This window comes from Paralichthys olivaceus, chromosome 4, assembly GCF_024713975.1.
Source record: "Paralichthys olivaceus isolate ysfri-2021 chromosome 4, ASM2471397v2, whole genome shotgun sequence".
Classification (NCBI taxonomy): domain Eukaryota; kingdom Metazoa; phylum Chordata; class Actinopteri; order Pleuronectiformes; family Paralichthyidae; genus Paralichthys; species Paralichthys olivaceus.
The window spans coordinates 14612739-14636469 of NC_091096.1; the positions used below are offsets into that span (position 1 = coordinate 14612739).

General features: G+C 39.5%; 1 protein-coding gene across 4 annotated transcripts in view; it reads right to left on the reverse strand.

Annotated features, from left to right (window-relative positions):
• The window catches only part of edil3a (EGF-like repeats and discoidin I-like domains 3a), a 104634-nt gene that overhangs the window by 55013 nt on the left and 25890 nt on the right, over window positions 1–23731 (reverse strand). For all 4 annotated transcript variants that reach the window (XM_020100824.2, XM_020100825.2, XM_069523883.1 and 1 more), the window contains exon 3: window positions 12492–12620. In XM_020100824.2, coding sequence (XP_019956383.1) covers window positions 12492–12620 — 129 coding nt within the window. The remainder of the gene's footprint in view (window positions 1–12491; window positions 12621–23731) is intronic.

A 23731-nucleotide genomic window follows, 5' to 3' on the forward strand; every position in this document is an offset into this window, starting at 1 on the left:
ATAAATCAATGATGCAATTTTTGCTCTTATTTATGTCTTTAGTGAATCTTACTTTCCCCCCTCATGTTTTTGGCTATTCTGATGTTCTGAGACACAGCACCGCCTTGAAAGAAGCAGAGATTAAAGAGCCATCTGCTCATATCTCAGGGGAAAAGACAACTCGGTTGGTTGTATGAACAGAGTGAGGGTTTTAGTAGAAGTCAATGGTTTTTACAGCTGCATTTCATGAAATCATATTAAATCCCTTATCTCCCATACATGCAGTATATATATATATAGAATAGATCATTTCGTGCCTGTGTGAATTGCATCTGAGATAGTGCAGTAAAAATACTGTAATTCTGGAGGTGTAGACATATGCTCAGAGCAGCTTCTTTCTATATGGGCGATCAGCCTTGGATGGTGTGTTGGATGGTTTTTTTTAGACAGGTCCTGGTCCATTGAAACGTCTCTCGTCCACACAACACAAGGCCAAGACAAGCTCTGTCTCTCCAGGTTGAGTCAGAGATGGAAGCTAGTACGAGGAGGTGCCTGTCTCTGCTGTCAATCTATCAAGTCCATCTATCGTGGCCTCACCAACGCCATTGAAATTACTTTCACCACATAAGACAGGATTCCTATCTGCTGTCTGATCAAGTCACACAACTAGCTGAAAGAAAGATTCAGCATCACCCTATGTATCCTTGAAATGCATTTCACTGTGATATATTTTATATTTGAGCCTCGCTCCCACGCATCTTGGCTTAGCATGAGTATTGATTTTATTGATCCACCGTCCAGAATTTCTCCAGTCTCATCTCATATGTTTTCACAGTGGCACATGCTGCATGTTTCCAGGGATATGATGATGCATGAAGCTCTGAATGCAGGATTAAGAATAGTGTATTCCAAGGACATGCTTTTTGAAGTGGGATTAGCCCACTGAGAAGTTATTCACAGCTGCACTCCACAAGCCCTTGAAAAGGTATCTTAGGATGCATTGCAGAGAGGTTTGAGTATCTGAGAAGCAAAACACTCATCGTGTCGAAGACATGCAGACCAGGGGGCTGAGCCGACGCTGGGATGTAGACAATGTGAAGAGCCCTCAGTCGGAGTCAGAGTGACACTCGAAGGAAAGCCTCAAGTGTCATTTTAAGCTTACAGATGGAGCCTCCACAGTAGGTGTGTGACGGGAATACTGATCAAACCCAAAACAACACAGTCTGATTTTCAAGCTCTTTAACATCACTAGGGAACATTTACTGGAATGTTTGAGAGACACAGACATAGAGTGGAAGTAGGTGGTAATGAAAGAGCAAATAACGGCTTGATATGGAGGGAAATATGGGTGAGAGAGACATCGATATTTGTGTATATGATGTTTCAACACTGATGATGGCACATTGGGATCACCAAAGTTATAACAATCCATCCTTGGTGGCAAAGTGATTTAAAAGTTCCATGGCAACCCGTCCAATAATTCTGGTGTATTTAAAGAAAAAAAACAAAAAAACAAGAAACAGTCAGGTGCATCACATGGGGACCGTAAATTGCTGTGATAACAAATTTGACCTTGGACATACATTAATGGATTTACGAACCACAGGGTGGCGCCAGAAGAAAAGTCAACAGATCACTAAACTCATTAGGATTCATCCTCTATGGACAATGCACATAATTTAATGGCAGTCCATCAAAAGCTTATTTCAGTGTGGACCAAGGTGGTGGACTGATTGACCAATAGTTCTTAACAGTCAAATACAAGACTTATACAAACATGACTAAATGACTATATATTTTAAGTCATATCTAGAAAAAGAGAATGATCTTGATAAAGGTCAGATTCTGAATGACTCATGTAGAGTTTAATATTGATACTGCTGCCAAGATGCATCAGTGATTTCATCAGAGAGTAATTTCACACTGATTTTATTAATTCATCTCCTTGCAGACCCTCTCGCTGAGCTACCCTTTTCTGTCTAACAAACACAAGAGGACATCCAGTGAATGCCTAGAGTGCTATCATCTCCATGACAACCATTTATCCATCTATATCACTCACTGTCCATGTTGAGTCATATTTATGATTAAATTGAAGGTGGATCAATGATATAAACTAACCTCTCCAAAATCCTAGGTTGCGGTTTACATAGTACACAATACGTTGACCATTAACCTTAAAAGACCAGTGTGTATGATTTAGTGACACCTATAGGGGAGGTTGCAGATTGCAACCAAATTAATACACCCAAGCCCTGTGTTTCAAAGTGTATAAAAAACATTTACAGTGCATTGACTTTATCAAAATCCAAAACATGCAGAAACTGAAAATCAAGCAAACATATATTTGCAGTTAAATAAATGCTGAGCTGAATGAACATTTGCATTTGTGTTTGCGTTGAGTCATCAAAGTGTAGGGTAATGCTAAAATGGTGCCCAGTTAATCAGATCCAATCTCTTTGACTCTCTTGCAATGTTTTTCTTTTGAACAATTCGGCTTCTGCCAAAAGATCCTTAAATCCCACATGCTGGCCCTTTAATCTCTTTTTTTCTGTCACACTGAATGAACTTAGTTTGTAGTCAAAGAACACTGATACTAATTTGGCCACACACTGACCATCCTGGATTAATGCAGCTCTGTGAAGTCGAGCTGAACATTTATCAGTGTTCTGTTTTGGCCTGCAGTGGCAGCCAAACGCCCTGTGCAGCACTGAGTCGAACTCTTTTTCCACCACCTGGGATTTGGAAATGCATCTCTATTCATGCTTTGGCCATCTGCCACCAGGTCCATCTCTACTGCACAGGCTAGGAGGTGACAGTGCAGCTCAAGTGACCGAGGGGGTCTTACACAATTAGGCCCTAGTAACAGCTCTCTCCCTACAACTCCTCCACAGGAAGGATAAACCAGATGACCGGGCGCTCAGGGAGTGGAAATAAGAGAACAGAGACAAACACAAACACTTAAGTGAACCAATGCAGGCCTCTATTGGGCAATTCTCATCTCATTATTTTCTTGATAATGTTCGACATAAAATCCAAAGTACACATTTTGAAGGCTTTTTTCTATTGTTATTTCATCTTTTAATCTCTGCAAATGTAATTTAAGAAACCAGGACACAAATGAAACATTTACTGAGGCACTTCCACACATTCTTTTAAAAGCCATGGCCTTTCTCTCAAAGACTATGTTTTATGAGCAAGACGATAATTCAAGCCACTTACCTGACCATTACATACGGTAGCTTCAACTTCCTGAAGGCATTCTCGGTCATTATAATTGGTTTCAACTGCAAAGTTGTGTGGTTGGAAAAAGTTCTCCGTAATTTTGCAGAAAAGAAAGATTGTCTTAAATCAAGTTTTTATCTCAGGCTTTGCAGAACCTGGTGCTTACTGAGGTCATAAGGGAAAGGTGACATCACTTTTAAATTGTCAGTGATGGGCTGGAGCACAGAAAGACGAGGGTGTGAGAACACGCATGAGGCTAACACCAACAAGATGAGGGTCTTTGTTTTCTATAAACCTGAGGAAAACAAGGTCAGTTTGGATCTGTCAAGCATAAGGCTTCAGCTAGAAGGCTAAATCAAATATATTAAAATGCCAGCCGCGCAGGAGAAATGGTCCTAAACACCTTTCAGCTTGTTATCCAAAATGCACTTTGACAAAGGTGAGACACGGTCAGCTCCTCCTGGGATGAGGAAGAGGCAGCACGATACCCGAGCAAATAGAGGTTTTGAGTAAAACACTGATCTTTGACCAGGTCACTTTTTATGTGGATGTACACAGACACATAAAAAACTAACAAAAAAGATATAGTGACAAGAAATATTGACATTAATATAATGCATTTACTCTATGATTCAAACTAACTACAATAGTGTAAACTGCACAATAGCTGAGCCTGGTTCTCACAGCTATTGTTCAATAACTGCCTTTATGTTGTTTTTATTCTCAAGTAAACAAGACAAATCCTTAAAGCAGATTCAGTCCATTAAACAGTGGAAGAACCATAAACTACCCCTGCCTCTTTTAAGACATTAAGACATAAAGAGAAAAGGGACAAGGACTTTAACTTGGACATAAAATAAACATGAGGGCATGTTTCTTTGCACCTCATAAGGAGGATTATCATCAAATTTGGTATACTGTCAATGGAAAGGTGATTTTTCTAGAGTGTACAGAGTCTTGACCTCAACCATTTTTTCACTCACATGTTGACAGTTAATACTCTATATTTATGAAGGATATATGAGACATACTGCAAAGAGACATAACGAGTGTTGCCCTTCAACCTCTTCCATATGTTTTTAGTAAAGACAATGCATTCAGTTCATGAAAGACAATTCTGAATGGAATGTGTTCTACCAGTGCCTGGTCCAAAAGTGCTTTGCTCTCCCTTGTCCCTTTACTACAATGAAACTATCGTATTTTGCAAAAGAAACCACTATTCAGACCGTCCTGTGCCACTACAGCCCCAAAGAAACCAGCAGGTGAAAAATACCTACTCTTTCCAAAAAGAATGGCCCATGGATCCTCCTGTGCATTGCATAGGATAGCAAACACTGCCATGTACAAGTGCTGCAACATCAAGCTGATTCTCCAGATGCTCCCACAACCCTTGGCAGCTTTGCAAGACGTTAAGAATGAATTAAGTGTTGAGGCTGCACAAGCCAACCCATCGGACGCAGCTAAGTAGAAAAGATGGTCGCCACTCATCTGGGACGACTGATTTACCAAGCTCATCTGGAGAGTCATCATGGATACTGTATCTACTGGTGGAAACTGCAGCTACAGCGATACAATAGAAATGAGGTGTAAATGTGGATGGGGCAGATGAAATGGCAGTGATGCATATCACAGTGAAACTGGCACCATGCCACAATGTCTGTGATGTCACTTTGCCAATGATAAAATCAAATTTAACAGAACATGCAGTAACATCCATCCACCCATATTGCTTTGAGGATTGTGAGGTGAGCTGGAGCCAATCCTGAATAACATTGAAAGTCTAAATTAAGGGTTCTTACCGTGACGTTTCAGTGATTTAATGATGTTACCTTTGTCAGGTCAACATGCCAGACACACCTTTACAAGTCACCAGCCAAAAATGAACTAGAAAGTGTCAATAACACACAGCAGTCAGTGTGGGCAGAAGCTTCCCCTACTGGATTCTTCAACTAAGGCCTCCACACTTGCATAGTGCAAAACCCTTTTTCAGAGGAATATGCCAGGTACGCCTTGAATAGTCCAACAATGCAAATAATTATGCATCTGTCAAGTAACTGAATGCTGGCGACATTCTGCAAACAGCAGACATCTGCTTCCACTACACGGTTGTTCAGTGAAATCCCAAGAGCAGCCAACTCATAAAGTGCCAATCAGGCACCCTGAGAAACAGCTGTAGCACTCAGTAAATCTAGGAGAGAGCTAAAGACTCCTGCCAGCTCACATGCACACACTCACATCCAATCCATTTCAACCCGCTCTTTTTTAAATGACCATAAAGGGTTAAGTTTATGTCAACAGGCATGCTGTTTCAGGGATTTTCAACTGGTTCACTCTCTTTCGTTTCTTACTGGTGAGAATAATATATGATTATCTGCATATGATATAGTATAATAATAATAACTTTATTTGCATAGCACTTATTTAAACAAGGTTACAAAATGCTTCACAAAATCCATACTGACCTGGACATTCTTTTGTTTAAACAGCAAACACATGAATCATCATACATTATTATTAAAGTTGAGTTGATCTTTTCCTGATTAAAACAGTTGATCTGTGGCTGCTTTGTAATACATGACTAGCAGACATAAAGCATAAAGTGGTGCAATGATTGAGGAAATATAGTGCCAAAGAAAAGGTATTTTTGAAGACACGATAAAGCAGTAGGAATATTCAGAATGTAACAGAACAGATACTTTGTTTTTAGGAGAGTGTTTTTTAAGTATGTGTTGGCTGCTGGTTCCGCCCACAGCAGACCACGGCTCTGCTTGTGTACCGGTACTCCTGCCTGCTCCTCTCAACTGGGAGAGTTCCAGAGAAAACATACTGCAGGTAATAAACTGACTATAAGTACTTCAACCCCACTTTAAATAATCCAAACTACACCTTAAAGGTGATCATCACAAGTCACACTTCTGCTGCTTTAGCATCCTCACAGCCATTAAGTGTTTGAATAAGCCAACTTGTTATACTAATGGGAAATGTTGCCAATAAAATAAACTAAATAACACAATTTTATTTTAAAAAAAAGGGAGTTCTTTGGGCGGGACCTTTTGGCTGAAAAAGTATCAGAACAAGTATGAGGAGGACCATTCATCTAAAACACTGACAAAGATAACATTCTTTCCTTGATTCAATCTTTGTAAAGTAAATATCAATGTTTATTTTAAATATACCACCCTGTTATGTCTTAAAGCTGTTTAACACACCGATCTCTATTCCTGCACATAGATCTAAAAAAGCAAACACATAAAATTCATCTTGAGACTCGACTGGCTGAGCAGATTATAAGTGAACCACCACATAAAGAGGTTCTCCGCTGTTTCCAGTGACAGGAATGTGCGGTGCTTTGAAGGAAGAAACACCAAATGTGCAGGGAGCTAAAAAAACGTGACTGCTGGCCCACAAGCTTATCCATCTTTCCATTTTGATCTGCAGAGACTCCTGTGAGACAGACAGAGAGAGCACAGACACACTCAGTGTCTCTCTTCGGGTTGTTGATCATTGACGTCTGTCGGTTTGGCTGTGTGATTGTGGTGTCTTCTTTGGATGTTTGATGGACTATGGACCTTTCCCCCAGGACTATCTACACTCATCCATTCCTGTAAATGCAGCCACAGACTTTGAGCAACGGGTGAGCTGTGGGATCATGAATGTAATGTTGAGAGGGTGTCTGGAAATGGCCTCGGCACAGCTCGGGATCACAGTAACGGTGCAGTAGAGAGAGCTTTGATACTGGAAAATAAATACATTCACAAAACATAGTACCACACTGGTGTGTTGACGTACTGCTGCTACAGACTGAAATAATGCAACACTATGAGCAGGGGCTGTATCAGTGTAGGTTTCAGTATTCTGAGAAAACAAACCAGTCATGCATATAAATATAAAATTGGAAAGCAGATTATCATAAATTCAGGAAAACTTCCCAACACTTGTAACCCAGAGGCTGTTGAGAGGAGATACATTTATACCTACAAGGGCAGACCCCAGGCTCTATGACTAAACCGATGCCACTTGTTTATCTTAAAAGTAGTTTGACTTTCTGTGGACCAAGTATTCCTTCTGCCTGTTTACCACGGAAACGTTTTTTTTTTTCTTTAGCAAACTATTTCACAAACTTTTAGTTGTGCTTAAATCTATCCTAATCCGTTTAACTAATCCTGCCCCCGAAACGTAATTTCTTTTAAAACCCAAAGTGAAAATCTGCCCTGAAACAAAATCCAGCCATACTGCGTATATGATCTAAGACAGTAAGAATATTTCTGTATCTGAACAACTTTCCCCCGGAGCTACAAACAAAAAAGCGAGAGCACTCTGAGGAGTTTCGGTGGCGAGATGAATGGGAAGCTAATTTTGTGGACGCAGTGACAATGTGCAAAACCATTTGCTGGAAATATGGTCTATTCACTGGTGCTGTTATCATTCTACAAAATGACGTTTACTGTGAACAGAAGGAGCAAACAAACACTCATTTAGTCCATATGTTCGACATTCTGTTTACTGTCAGAGAAGCAGCTTCAGGAGAACACTGCTAACACTGCTAATATTGTTTGATGAGATGTAAACTCCCAGCAACTATATAGTGTCACTCACACTCCTGCACATATATACATATGTGTGTGTGTGTACATATATTAACATATATAAATTCTATTCATGGGATGAGTGGAGCGACCCTGCTTCCCTCCCCCTAACATCGTAACATCCTGAAGATCTACTGCTGCAAAGTCACCTCCCGTGATGCAGTGGCTGGTTTGTGAAGGGCGATTCATTTTTCGCTTGAAGAGGTGCAGGTAACCGCTCAGAGGTGCGCCAGCAAAGAAGGTTTTCACGAGGGCGGAACGGGCGATGGGAGAAGCTGTCGGACCTCTGCCTCTGCCTTGTGTGTGACTAATAGAGTCTATTGTTCTGCTTTTGATACCCGCTCATGCTGCCTCTGACTATGCGATTATCCTGCTCTTAAGCAGTAAATTGGGCACAACAAACAGATGAGGGTGGGAAATAAGTCAGATCTAAATTTCCTTTTGCTCATGTGCCATAAAAATCCATGTGAAGGCGTGGAGTCAGAGGGCCTGATAAAACATTAGGGAGGATTGAAAAAATAACACGAAAAGCCAATGTAAGCTCCACTGAATGCCTCCTTACCGAGAGTAAAATACACTAAACAGGTCACTGATGCAGTCCTAAATGTGCTACCAAAGAGGAAGCACAGAGCAACTCCTCATGTAGTCTCCTTCTTTCTGATGAAAGCCAGTCCCTGATCTGCCCCAGGTGTATTGACTAACAGTAATGGCTCCTTGTGGCTTTACACTAGGCCACAGTCATAAACACTGGCTGATTATTGTGTGGTAAGAATCTGCGGAGGCAGCAGGGCTAATACAGCATGACAGCACCTGTCAATACATGGCCAAACAAAGGGGGCGTACTTTGAAAAAAACCTTTTTACACTTCCGAGATTTAGCCTCGATCAGTCTCTTTGTGTGTTTCAGAAAGAAAAGCAAAGACATCTATTGATCAAGGAGCAAGAATCTGCTCAGAGAAATTACCAGTCATGGAGTGATGGAAAGAGACTAAGTTAGAAAACACTAGTCATTTAAGAGACAATTTTGCCAAATCACCTTATTCATTTATTTTTAAATATTTTATAGAGTTGGCATATGTTTCTGCACAAATAACCATTAGCATGAAAGCATCACTGTGTGAGAGGGCAAACAGTATCGTTGGGTATTGAACTTAATACTTTCAAGAACCGATCTAATTACATCATACTACTAAATACTAATTAACATTAATCAATGTTTGCCTGAAAGCGAATCTTGGTGAGATAAAGAGAGAGAGGTCTACATTTTAAATTTTCTGGTGGTGGTAATGCACATGGACAATGGATAGTTGAATTAGACTAATGTGACAACTCAGTGTATTAGAGCAATGCTGAGCTGAAAGCTGTTGCAAGTTTGGTTACACTTTTCAAAAGTCAACACAGACAACATATGCTGCCATATTTATGAAAAGCTGGACAACTGGCCCAACATGTCTACCCTGAGGAAACAGCCACAGGCTTACATTAGCACAAAGGTAAACCCTCAATGAATGATGAAACATTTAGTGAAGCATTGAAAACATCATCACCATCTTCAGGTTATTCATTAACTAGTCATCTTAAGTTACTGAAGGAGACAAATGGGCTCTCTTACTGCTGTGGGTGAAGCTTGCTTTATATCTTTAACAAGCCAACACTCATTTTCACTAATTCCTTATAATGATTATCATTATTAGTGAAATGCTGCTAGTGAAGTCATAAATGACCAACTAGCATGTGTTCAAAAACACCTTCAACCTCTCCCTACAACAGGCTGGAGTCCCCATTTGGATTATTATTATTAAAAGTGATTAACAGAACATTACAATATTTGGCTACATGCCGAATAATGTGCCACTTGTTGATATTTAAGGGAGATGATACCTCACTATTCAGAAGCTGAATGACTTTGTGATAATGAGGCCTCTAATAATGAAAGCAACATATTTAAAACAGTCTGGAGAACAGAGTTCAAAGAAATCAATGCTAAGGGAGAATACTATACAAGAAAGTGCAAAAAAAACCCTTTTGAAACAAGCCTGAAATGATATACTATGAGATGTTATTGAATATGAATATAAAGTTGTATATTTTATTTCATCACCTACAGCTTGACTGTCGGATGTCTGACCTGCAGGTGGAAACATCAACACCTCAAGTTGAAGTCATTGACAGCTGGGTTGTAACCAAAGAGAAGAAGAAATAAAACCAAAGAACAGAAGTACTAAAAATAGCTTGTACTTATCATAGCTGTCTATGTGCGACATTATTTCTGGGTGCGCTACATAAAACTGGTCTAAGAGGCGGGATATGTAGTGCCTGTATTAAGGATAACGTTCAAAGGTGTGAAATTAGATTCAGCTCTGACGGAGCAGGGAGATAGAGAGAGAAAAGGAAGAAGCCAGGGTTGGTCTACACATATTTTATACTACACACTATAGGAGGCTTAACCACTTAACAACTAATTCAGATGCTGAAAGGTAATCCAATGCAGGATCTTGAATAATAACAATCTATAGTTCGCAATGTAGGGCTTGTTTTCTTAAAATGTTTGGCTTCATAATTTACGATGAATGGTAATAATCTAAGCAGCAGACATCCATTCTGATGAAACAGCTGTGAACTTTTTAAAACAAAGGCTAATGAATGCATTCATAAATTTATAGTATCGACAGATGAAGTATTTAAAAGTTATGTACTAGCATGAGCCGTCATTAGCAGTGAAAAGGCTTGCATCATTATCCGCCCATAAAATTGGGTGATATTCATTAAAAATGACTCAAAGATTATGAGACAGATTGTTCATGAGGTCTGCCTTGTTTTTGTAGTGATTCTTGTTCCAGCAGAATTTACATACAATATTTTCTTTCTCACTTTAATCCCATTCATTAAGCTATCATTAAATGCCAACATCATATCATAACAAAGCCAGCTTAGCTGTCATTCTAACAGAACAATTATTCATGTGCCTATATTATTTAATTGCAGGCATTATCCAGACGCTGGATTGGATTATTGTCTTCAGGTACAGAAATCTCCCCCTCACTCTCACTCTCCCTCCCCCTCTCTGTCTTTCTCACTCACTCTGTTCCATTCAACTGTAATGACCGTGAGGGAAATTGGCACACGTTAATGTGCATTCAAACCATATCGAATCAGTTTCTCAGCACCCTAAGGGCTTAATAGGAAACAATGACTGAATTATGACTAGAATGCTATAGCCATTTGACTTTCAATTCTGGCTGAAGACACAATGACACACTGTTGATATAGTGATTTGCTCCATTTACTTCTATGGTTTCAGCATTTTATTAAAAAACAATGATTTGGAAATGGTCCTAGAACAAAAACTCATTTCTTATGTTATTTTCTTGTTTAACCTTGGTATGAATGTGTGTTGTTTTAAGACAGATACAGATGATTTGTGTTCAGTATCAGTTAAGATCTGTCTCTCTCTCTGTCTATCCCTCCTTTTCTTTCAAACCTCAGAGGATCCATCTCAGCATGGCCTGCACCATGATACATTAAATCCATTACTTACAAGCACACCTGTGATGAAGGACAAGTGTGTTGTGCGGGCTAATGCAATGCTCAGGCAAGCACACACTCATACAGGACAGCCACGGGCCTTGGCCTATATATCATACTGCAGGATTAACACAATTTAGTACTTGAGTACAAAGCTACATGGCATTTCCAAATCCTGGGATCTATTCAAAATGCAGGGCATGAATGTGTAGGTTTACTGCGCATTGGTTTTCTACTGCTGGCTAGTTAATCTTCTTTCTACCTGTCATATGGTATTTATCCCTTTTTAATAAAACAACATGTTAACAAGGTTTCACTCACTGACAGTAAATGCAAGACGTTTTGGTACACACTCCAAGTAATATCGACATAACCAAGCCTTGAAAGCATCCGATATTTGCAGTGAAACTGACCTCACAATTGCTGAGAGCAGAAGGCACTATTTAAAAGTGAAACAACCTGCTACAGGAAGAACAAATAAAGAAGAGAGTAAGTCGACCTTTTGAAACATCAAAACCGCTGCCTCCGGCAGCTCATGTTGTTGCCATTAACAGTTATCGAATCAAACAGCTCAGTTGTTGTGGAATTTCAGGAGAAGGAAGGAGAAATCAATACAAGTTTTAGTTGTTTTAAGAAAAGGAATTTTCTCAGTACATTGCGTATAGGTAGGTCCGACCTCTAATTGCATCCTGGTTACACACAGTTTTAGGCAATGTGTCCAGTTTCAGGATGTTTGTGGCTGCAGAGTTCACAGAGTCAGTTTTACAATCGAGCATAAATTTTAGTGGGGATGAGAACAATGCTCCCGGACTAATGTAAGTATTATCTCAGAGGCAGCAAAAACCTTCTGACACTAACCTTTATTAAGAGCATGCTCAACAAAAGAAAGCCAGTTCAGCACTTCTTTTCTCTACCAAACCCACTACCCTTTTGCTGAGCTCGCCCTTTAAGCAGCAATTTACTTCCTGTCGCATTTTCGACTTTTATTCCCCGCTCAAGGTCATTTTTTTGTGCTAGGAAATCTTTCAGATCAGACAGAAAAAATCACGCTTCATGGAAATATGTAAAAAGGGGCAAATAGGTTTTCTTCTAACTCACTGTCTGGTATTCAATTTTATGAAAAATTAAGCATTTCCAAGGTTCTTTGGAGAAAAAAGTAGACAGAGGTACAACTTACTGTGTTGGCAGTGAACTCCACTGAACCCTGGTGGACACTTGCAGACGTATCCTATGAAGGTGTCGCCCCTGTAGGTCTCACTGATCTCACATGTTCCTCTGTTGTGGCAAGGGTTTGGATGGCAAGGGCCTGCATGGGAAAAGGAGGAACAATGTGTTTAGAAATCAGTTTGATCCTGTTAAACAGTGTGTAAAGACTGAGAGACACTGATTATTGGTAGCATCTCTTTTACTTTTTAATTTTCTGTGTATACAAGCACACAGTGCTCTAGGTAATAGATTCAGCCTGGTGTAACACACTGATTTTCAATGTGCGCATGATTTAAATGAATATCACCATGCCGACACAGACAAACACAGTCTTACGAAACCTTACCAAGACTGCGAATGTAAACAAATCAGATGTGTGTATTGGCTGTGCAGTTGAACACGTTTACAGTGAAAAAGTTTGAACAAATTAATTACATTGAGTTTGACCATATAAGACATTGAATAAATAAAACAGTTTTATGGGAGGAACTGAGGATGACAGGAGAGCGGGGGAGAAGCTGGTTTGCTGGTCGTTGTGGTCTGGAGGGCGGCCCAAGGCACCGTCTGAAAATCACTGAATATGTCCCCTCCAGGAAGGTAACATTTCATTCTTGCATTGCAAAGTGGGGAGCTCCAAGGTAGAGCACTATCACCTATGAGTGCTGAAATGAATTCATGCCATCTTGTGTGCACAAAACTGAGAGTGCATAAGTTGAGTGCAGAATACTAAGTAGATCCACAATGAGTAAAACTGCAATATTAGAGACATCAGTAAGTAATCATAAATAAGCAATGCTTATAACTGTAGGGAAATAAAAAAAATATATATATTAATGTAATAAAGACTAATATATACAGTGTAAAAACAGAATATATGTGTGATAACACATACAATGGAATTGACTGACATAAGCCATTGAATTTCACAGGCAGAATGAATATTGAACAGTTAAACCAGAGTTAAAGTTCAGTCTATAATGGCTGCATGTAATTCTATTGGGAGAAGAGCTGGTTGTACTGTCTCACTGCTGCAGGAAGGAAGGACCTGCTATCCTCTCCTTCAGACAGTTAGGGTGAATAAGTCAGATGCTGACGGAGTTGCAGAGTGCTGTGATGGTGTCCTGCAGGGTGAGGGACTGGTTGTCCATCAGAGAAGACAGCTTTGCCATCATCCTCCTCTGTCTCACCACCTCCACTGAGTCAAGTGGGTATCCCAGGACTGAGCTAACCCTCTTAATCAGTCTATTCAGTCTCTTCCTGTCAGCCTTTGAAATGCTGCTACTGAAGTCATAAATGACCAACTAGCATGTGTTCAAAAACACCTTCAACCTCTCCCTACAGCAGGCTGGAGTCCCCATTTGGATTAAATCCATCCAACCATTGTCTCTGTACCAAAACTGCAGCAATTAAAAGCTTAATGACTATCGATCCATTGCCCTAACACCAGTTGTTATGAAGTGCTTTCAGAGGCTAGTACTCTCTCACAGTCAGGCCATCACCCCAACTGATCTGGACAGCCACCAGTTTAACTATTGATGAAACAGAGCTGCTCAGGATACAGTCAGAATCACAACTCATATAGTCCTTTTCCTTCGGCAGGATCCAAACACATATGTCTGGGTACTATTTGTTGAGTTTAGCTCAATTTTTCAGTTCCATAATCTGCTTTAAAACAGCAGACATACTCAAAATTCTGGGTTTAACAGTTTCACTCTCTTTATCGGTTATGGACATCCTCACAGACCACGTAATGCGAGAATGGACAAACGCACATTCTTAACCTTCATCCTGAATGGAGATACTGTACATCTCAGGGCTATGTGCAGCTCTGTCCTCTTCACTCTCTTCACTCATGACAGCACCCTCAACCGCTCCTTTCCTTCCTGATGACACCACTATAGCAGGACTTTTATCCAACATGCAGCACCCTCAAGAGAGAAGGTACAACATCCAGTTGAGTGGTATCTGGACAATAATTTGGTCTTTAACACTGCAAAATCGAAATGTACCGGACTAGTGATTAAATGTGATTAAATGCAGAGGTCTTAGCAAATATAACCCTTGAGTGTTCAGCAAAGCCATAGTAAGAACATATATTTATATCTCAAAATACATAAAGAGAAATTTGATAAGAAAAATAATAAAGCATGCACTGGATCTCCAATGAGGACTGTCCTGACCTCTCCAGTACTACTCAACACTGTGTCCCACACATTTCAGCGGACAGACATGCATAGGTAGTACATGATTCAGGACACCAGATGAGCATCAACCTGCATGACGGTCAACTTCTTCCCCATTAGGACAGGTTAAATGGTTTTAGAGGTGCTGGAGAAATCACAAGACATAATCTGGGCACACCACTTGGCTTGTGAAGGTGGGTAATGATGCATGGTGGAGTGGTTATCATGGCATTAATAAACTGAAGGCCTAACCAATGGCCAAAGGAAATCCAGGACCAGTCTTTAAAAAGTGTCTACCAGGTAGAATCTACTTAGCACTCACTTAACCTGGTTAGCAGATATGGTCAGTGGGTAGGAGGTATCGTGGTTGCTGGTTGGTTTATAATTAAAGTGGTCAGTGTGAGGCTGCATGCCAGATCTATTGGAGAGACAGTCCATCTGATTGGCTCTCTCAATGCTTCGGTCTATGGTCTGACTGCTTGTAAAAGATGAGGTTTCTTATACCTCCGGACCACTATGGCATCATTTTGCTGCTCTCTTTTCTTTTGCAACCTCCCTCCCGCTGATATTCAACAACAACTGTTTCTGGATCCTCCTTATTGTGTTCTTGTACCCTGACCTAAACGCCCCCTTCTTGTTCAGGAGTGGTTTGATGCCCTTGCTAGCCCAGGGTTGGTTGTAGGGAAAACAGTGGGGAGTTGTTTTGAATTTGGTGAAACAGTTTGTAAGTCCATCTCTGTCCTCACCATTTGGCATGAGAAAACCATCAGAGTTAGTGCACTGAAAGCTGTGTTGCAGAGTACCTGTCTTTAGAAAACCAGCAATGCAAACGGGGCATTTCAGGAGCAGTGTTTTCTGCTGACTTGCCTTTACGTAAGCAAAAGTGACACACTAAAGGAAAAAGAAAACCCCAAAACAGCACAACTTGGGTACTTAAACATTGGCAGAGAGCAGCTCCAGGGCCCTGTCTCCTCCAGTAGTACAGTCCACAGTGAAAGTGGGAACATTTAGTGTCATGTGATTTATTCTTTGACAGCCCTAAGCTATCACACAATATTTGATCTTTTTATCTCCTTTACTCCTTTACATGCTGAACATATATATATATATATAATATTTACATTAATAGTAAATAAAGAAATAAAATGAATAAATACCAGCAGAATGACATGTGTTATTGCTCTAGATGCAAATGTGAGTTCAAGACATTTTGAGCGAGTTTAACTGGTGTTTATGTGTGGTTAGTAATAAAAATTCAGTGCAGCTCTCTTCATGTTATATTATCTTTTTAAAGATGGCTCTCTGCTAATTCAATACATGTTTCAGTTTAATGAGGTTCTTCATAAAGAAGTCAATTATACAAAGTCTCAATATTAAGTTTATTTTAGTGGTAGAGTTTACCCCTTTAAAACGCATGAATATGAATGCGTCAGTTTTGCATAATTAGTATCAACTTATATTTTCTCACTAATGTTTTTGTGTTCTCCAGGTTGTGCCACAGCTTTGAATACTGGCTGACTGTAAAAAGCTTCCACATGTTGGTGTTACATAACAAACACATTATAACAGATCAGCATTCCTGTTGAAAATCAAAGGGCGTTTATGCTGTTCCTCTGTCCAAGGGTCAGTACAGAAGAGGCCCTTGTGTGCATAAAACTAATTTGCAAGGGAATTAATATTCATAGCCTCTAAGTACATGTGTTCTTGCTGTGCATGCAGCTCCACATTCATCATTACCATAGTTTACTCTTCAATGTTGGCATGTAGCGAGACCTGGGAGGCTTTGCGGCTGTTTAATAAATGTATTTTTTTAAACACATGTATATGACTCAGCTGTTCCTTCGCTGGCAGTGCCCATGACATGGTGCCACAGTCCTGCCATCTAAAATCTTCCTCGCACCAGCCTGCACCGAGGGGCTCAATAAATAACAAGGCTTTGGTCCATGGATATTGGTTTCATAACTCAAGTGCCTGCCAATAGCCATCTCATATTTTAAACATCAAGTTGTACAACTGCACCGAGGCTTTCCAAACTTTGGGGATTGAGATTGGATGGAAAAACTTTTAAAGAACTTGCTGAAGCTAAGCACGTGTTAAACTTTAAAAGACCAATGTGAAAATAAAGCGCCGTGGGTCACGTGACAACTGATGGTCAGTCCGAAGCTTGTAAAAGTCTGATGACTGAAGAACCAAAAGAAGTGAAACCATTTGCTCCTAAGAGCCTTTTTAAAGCTCCCGGTCTCTTATTTCAATTTTTATTCTAGTATTTTACACTCATATTTCATTGTTGACGGGTAAACTATGCTTTGACAGGTCTCTTACTTCATTTTAAGTGATAAGCAACAAGAAGAAGTCTCAAGGGTGAGAGTATCATGCCCTCTTAAGTCAATTTGACAAATGAACAGCCATGAGCACAGAATTTGACAATGTCAAAACGGGCTTGGCCTTGAATTGTATTCCACATAATCTGCTCAGGCATTAAAGACTAGCCAAGACCCAGAACATGTACAGGCTAACAATGAACTCAGGAGGGGGAAATAAATAAATAAACCCCACTAGCTTATTGTTCTCTCATTGGAATTAATAGGCCGGTGGATATGAATTACAAACAAGGTAATCCTATCGAAGTCATGCCATTTCAAAGCCAGGACCTGTATCAGTAATGATGAGAGTGGTGGCTAATCAGTTGAACAGAGGAACGTATAATAGCTTTCACAGAGGCCCTGTTCTCTGAGGGACAGGAGGGGGGAGGGCGTGACAGGTTTCAGGGCTGTTTTGACGTGACGATCTATAGTCACACCAAAGCATACTGACAGTCTCCCTAATGGAAAGTGGGGGAAAAAAGGGCAGGAGGGAAGGAGGCAGAGTCAAAGAGAATGTGTGGGAGAGGTACAAAGAGAGTGAGCTCTGTATGACATCGATGTTCTTCTGTCTTGGATAAAAAAAAAGCCTCCAAAACATAACAAAGCACCATTTGAAAATAAATAAATATTGATTTCACTGATATTGATTCAGTGATACTGTGATTCATGAGGCTGGATGACACTCCTGAAAAGAGCACTTGAAGGTGAAGAAAGCGCTGCGTACTTTCCCTACGTGATGAATAACTAAAAGCAGGCAGCAGTGTTGTGAGTGTGGATCAGACACCACAGTCACATTAGCATAGACACAAAAGATTTTACATTCACTCAGCATGTTTTATCAAAATCAAAACAGCACAGACAGGATGCAAACTAGCTTTGGAAATAGAAAAACCTCTTCTGGAAAAATATACAAAAAAAAAAAAATTAAAATGTCATCTTCCCAGGGTTTCTACAGGTTTCAATAAGTTAAACTTATGATTATCAAAACCATAATGGATGCAATTTAAGACCCATGCTAAGTACGACAGATGTGAAGGAATATCGTAATTTCAGAATAATTGAAGATATTGTGAAGGAGCCTATTGTAAAGAATAACCTTTAAAATGCCACAATATCTCACAAACTACAGGCAGAGACATCAAGTATCTATAGTCTTTACTGTCTCACAGAGGTGTCACTTTTAGGTTACACGTGGGTCTTGTTTGTAGTTTTAGCATTCAGCGAGCTAATATCCTTATCAGTAATAGAGAACGACAACACACAGAGACAAAAATAAAATGTTTTTCTTAAGAAATAGAAAACTACTAATATAAAGCACAACTGAAATAAGGTTACATGAATGTTGACACATTGAGGATCTACCCAAGTGTATTTAAGGCATAGTTTTTAAGACCAATAATTGTGATTACTGAATTTAAGAATATTATAGACATTTAAGGCCTTGTGGAGACTCTGTGACTTTGTGCTTTAAAAAAAGAAATTTGTTTGCGCCACCACCTGACCATTTTTGTATAGCATGAAGTGATAAATGGAGGAGAAAACAAGCCCCCTTTTGAAAAAAAAGCAAGGAAATGGACATAGTGTGTCATCTGTGAAGATCTCAACAGGCTGTCCGTGGATGCTCACGTCACCCTGCAGGGAAGTTGCGTGTTGCGTGTCTGGAGGAAACATTGGCAGCTTTCTTGTGTGAATGTCAGCTGCTGCTCTGCTGTACAAGCAGACCTGTGATTGATGTGAGCCGGTGCTGTGTCCAGCACGAGCACCTCTCTGGCAGCAAAGAAAGGCCAATCAATCAGTCGTGGAAACCCGACCATTGGTTAAACACAGAAAAGCATCCTTTGTTTCCTCGCAGTTCAATCAAAAAGAGGCCTGACGTTTTCAGGGTCAAGGCTCCACACACAATGTGCTCTTTCATCTCAGCTGACGGCTGTCACCGACGTTAAATCCATCTAAATGTACAAGTAACGCTTAGTTCATGTAAGTGAGAAGGATAATCTGGTGTGTTCTGTATCTATAAACATAGCTGCTTATAAATTATACTATTTACAACACAAAAGTTGACTGTCCGCCAGTGAAGCTGAGAAGCTTGAGGTAATAAGACTTACTTGACTTTGTAAGAGGGTTCTAATTAAATACTGTGCCTCTTGTTCTTCACTTGTTTTTCTATTACAGAGTCCCAGGGAAAATGTTTCTCTGAAGGAAATGTGAGTGATGTCTTACAGGTAACATTTAAATGCTGGGAACAACAAAGACGTCTCGCTACCACTTTCCCCCAGTGTTCACTTAATCTAAACAGTACCTCATGATTGCGTGGGGTCACGCGGAGGTCGGACAAAGCATTATCGACTGTTCCATGACAAAGATTTCTACTGATTCCTCTGGCAAGTGGGTCATGTTGTGCGGCCGGCTGACCATTTACTGCAGAGCAGCAGCAGACAGGGTGCTTTTAATCTAACAGCTGTTCAAACCACAAACTCACATCTGCACAGTTTTGATTGGTTTCCAATGAGAATTGCACTGAGCAACAATCCCTGTGTTACAACCACTTCCTTTAAAAAAGCCTTTCACGGATAGAAACTAACTGACAATTAAAAACAGCGCTGGAAATGAAACTCTCAGTACTAAGTTCTCTGAGTTAACAATGACAAGCAGGTGCTTCATCCACCTTGTTAACGTTCTCTTTAACTATAAACAGAGGGAATCTGTCTGTTTTGATTTTCTCAAAAACTGTTCATCTGATTGACAAACCCAAGGAAGTGTTGTTAAAGTTTTTAGGGTTGAGCGATTGTCAAGAAAATTCAACAGAAAAATGTTCCTCCATTTATTTAAAACTGCACTGGCTGTTACCATGGTAACCTTGTTATCTTTTTGATTGAGATATAACCTTTTGATGATGTCAAAGTTTGACAGGCACTACCCTAGGGGAAGAAAGAACATGTTAGGCTACCTGCGTCAATAATATGAGATTTACATTAAAGCTCCTCTGCTCTGAATGTGCACCCAGCCACATCCCACAGAAATGATGCATGGCCTAATTGTGTCAAATCTATTTTAACCCAGCCTTCTCCTATGATGGCTTCACTGGATCACTGACTCATGGTCACTGCACCCACCCTTCACCTCGACTGATGAGAGCTGGCACTGTACCACCGACATTACATCAGTGCTCTCAGCGTGAGCCGCGTCCGTTCATGCTTTCACAGAGTCCTTGGCCTTCCGTCCTCCTCTGCCATTTCAAACCCCATCAGCATTTGACAAAGACAGACAAATGCACTTTGAGCAGAAAGTAGTGTGAATCACGCAGTAACAAAATGGTTTGGAATATGTCAAATACATTTCCAAAGGGAGAGGCCACATTGAAGATCAGCATTATTCCTGAGGAAAATCTAGAGAAAGGCAGAGATGGAGGTTGCCTTGTCAGTAAATACCATGAAAATGTCAATGCAGTAACTGTGCCTCTCAAAGGTCTTATCTAAAAAAGGTATTTTCCTGATTCTAATGGTGAGCAATGCTGAATTATATACAGGGAACTAGCTGTAATCTAATAAGGCTGCAGATAATGAGCCAGGCTGTCTCTAACCTGTTCAATGGAGGAGTATTGTCCTGTGTTCTGCTTGCAAACTTGAAGGGATAGTTCACCCAAAAATGAAAATTCACTCATTATCTATTTCAGTCCTAGTGGGAAACTTGTGGGCATTGCGATCACTTGTGATAGCTGCAGTTACCACAGCAGTCACTAGGAGAAGGATAATATAGGACATTTAGGTTAAAATCACAGTGTAAATTATGCTGTTTAGAGTCAAATTTGAATGTTGGGGCTTACGGACACTGTGATGACACCACAGGAGCAGTGTGGAGGCATTTGAAGAATCTATCCCCAGTTACTTCAATTTTATCGGATTTGGCTGAAAAGCTGTTTACCTCTGAAACTCAAAAAGTGCTTTGTGGACTTAAAACACTTCACCCATCCCTCAATTGGCATAGTAGTGAGTAGATAATTAGAACTTTTAGGAACAATCTCTTTAAGGCTCAATTATACTGTCTGCCCTCTCAGTGGCATCTGCCGTATTAGAAGTGTACCACTGAGCTTTCACATTTAAAATACAGTGTTTGTTGAGGCACTTGGTAAAAATTAATTTCAGATTGTGTACATTTCCCAATGACCTCATCCCCGGACCTTTTGGAATGAAACAACTGCATTTGTTTTTCATATGTGCAGCCTCTGCAATGGGGTTTACACAGTTTTAATCTGTGGTTGTTAATGTGTGTGGGAGACAGAGCTCTCCCCTCATGGAGCCCCTTGAAAGAACTGAACCCTGCATACCACAGAGGCCACTGTGAAAAATATTTGATCAGATGATCTGATGTTCAGCCAAACATTTGATTGAACAGTAAGAATCCAGCCAGTGAAAAAGAAAACATTTCTCACTACAAAGAAAGCCATGATGAAGCAGCACAATTTGTATGCTACTTCAAGCAGGCAATTCTAAAGTCGAAAGGTTAATTTACCATTTCAAAAAGCAAGTTAGCGTGTATAATATGTGTATAAAGTATCAACAACAGTGCACTGAATTATATATACATATCAACACATGTCAAGCTAAATATAAGTGAACTTGACAACTGACATATGGTTACATAGCACCTTCATTTTCTACTTTATTTACTTTACTTATTTTCATACACACATATTCAATATAGATGAATGAATATCTCATAACTGTTTTGTTTACACAATAAGCTCATCTGCTGGTGCTGAAAGTCTCTGAATAACTTCTAAGAGGAAAACATGTTCTTAATGTGGAAACACTGTTAAGATGTGAATGTAACACATGAACATTTAAGGTTAAATTCAGGTTTTAGAACTGTAATATTCAACATTAAAATTATTCACTTAAACTTGACTTAAAATTATTACTTCTGTAATTGGTATGACTTGGATACATTGAAAGGTGCTATATCAATCAGAATTATAATTACACTACAATAGACAAGAAAAGGGCTCAGCACTTGATTTTTCAGAATAAGAAAATCACCCAGTGTTTTGTATTTTTTATTAAATCAGGAATTTTATATTTCTCATATATTCATATATAAATAAAAAATTCGACCTTATGTAGATAAAATGTCGCAGATTTTCTTATTTCAGTAATACACTGTGGCAGCAGACAAATATTAATATTCTGCTAAGGTTAGCACACTAAGCATATATTCTCTCCAAACTTCAAACTTTCTATTTTAATAGAAGCCTCAGAGGCCATGCAGATGGTTGGCAAATGTTCACAGACTGCACTACAATAAATTCAAATTAGCATAGACACAGAGATACACACAGGAGCTGAAGAAATACAGGGCAAAATATACAGAGGAATAACCCCCCCTTTATAAGAGCTTAGACAAAGGATGGAAATACAGAGATTAAAGATATGAAGACTGTGAAAAAGCAGCTGATATGCTAAATGCTTTAAACCTGTCACGAGTAATTTGGCCCTGCACATCACCCTGTCCTATTTTCTCTCTAAGTCCAGTTCCAGGTCAGTGGACACAAGTCGCACCTAATTCAGGTCATTTTCAAATCAGATAATTATTTCTTGAGCAGCATTCTCTCTGTTGTCTGAGATGTATACAGTACATAGAAATAAAACAGGACAAGACTTTACAAAAACCACAAGATTATAAACATTTATATCTGCCCATGTTCAATGAACTCCTCGACAACAGTATGTAGTGTAGACTCTGGCCACAAGGGATGTGCAATATGTCACCTCTTTGGCAATATTTAATATAAAAACGTTGAGCAATATGTCAGAGGGAAATATGTCGTCATTGTCAGCAGATGTGTACGTGAATATGTGAACTGTGGCATGTGTGTAGAAGTATTGAGAGATTTATTTTCATTTTATGTCAAATTGCAAATTTTATCTCATCTTATCTTAAATTATTATTATTTCAAAATACTACTTATTGATGCTTAAATCTATAAAAAAAGATTTGTATCTATATAATATATTTGATTTAGACTCAATTGAACATTTAGTCCGGCCATTTATGTACATATAGTTCCTTGAGAGTATCAGCTCAATTGTTTGTCCATTGTATGAAATTTAATAAATCAGACAGTAAAAATTTAATTGACACTTTTGACTTTGAACAAGTGGACATTTGAAAGTTAAGTTTGCATTTTCAATTGTTAAAACAATTTCTGTTAAATTGCAGCTGCTTTAGTCAGAACTGTATAGTCCCATTGTGTATGTAGCCTTCTCCTGTCTATGCACAAATACGTTGTTTCTATTTTCTGTTAGTGATCAGAGCCTGAGATTATATTATGTTTAGCATTACAACAACAAACTGCTGTGATTTCCGGGGCATTACATCTTATCTACATAAATCGGTCTTGTTTTAACCCATATGATCTGAAACAATCCAATGGAGATTAATATTAATACAAGACGCAAAGACAAAGACAATTAGACGCTGAGGATTCACTAAGAAGTGGAAAGTTTGTATTCAGCTGTGGTACTCCCCAAAGATGTGAAGTGACATTTTAATTACAGCAGTGATGAAGATAAATCAGGTTCTTGTTTACTGTTGTCCTCGGTGGTCTTGCTTTTGTAATAGAACTCTTGTTACATTTGTTTTTTTCAGTAATGGGGAGCAGGACTTCT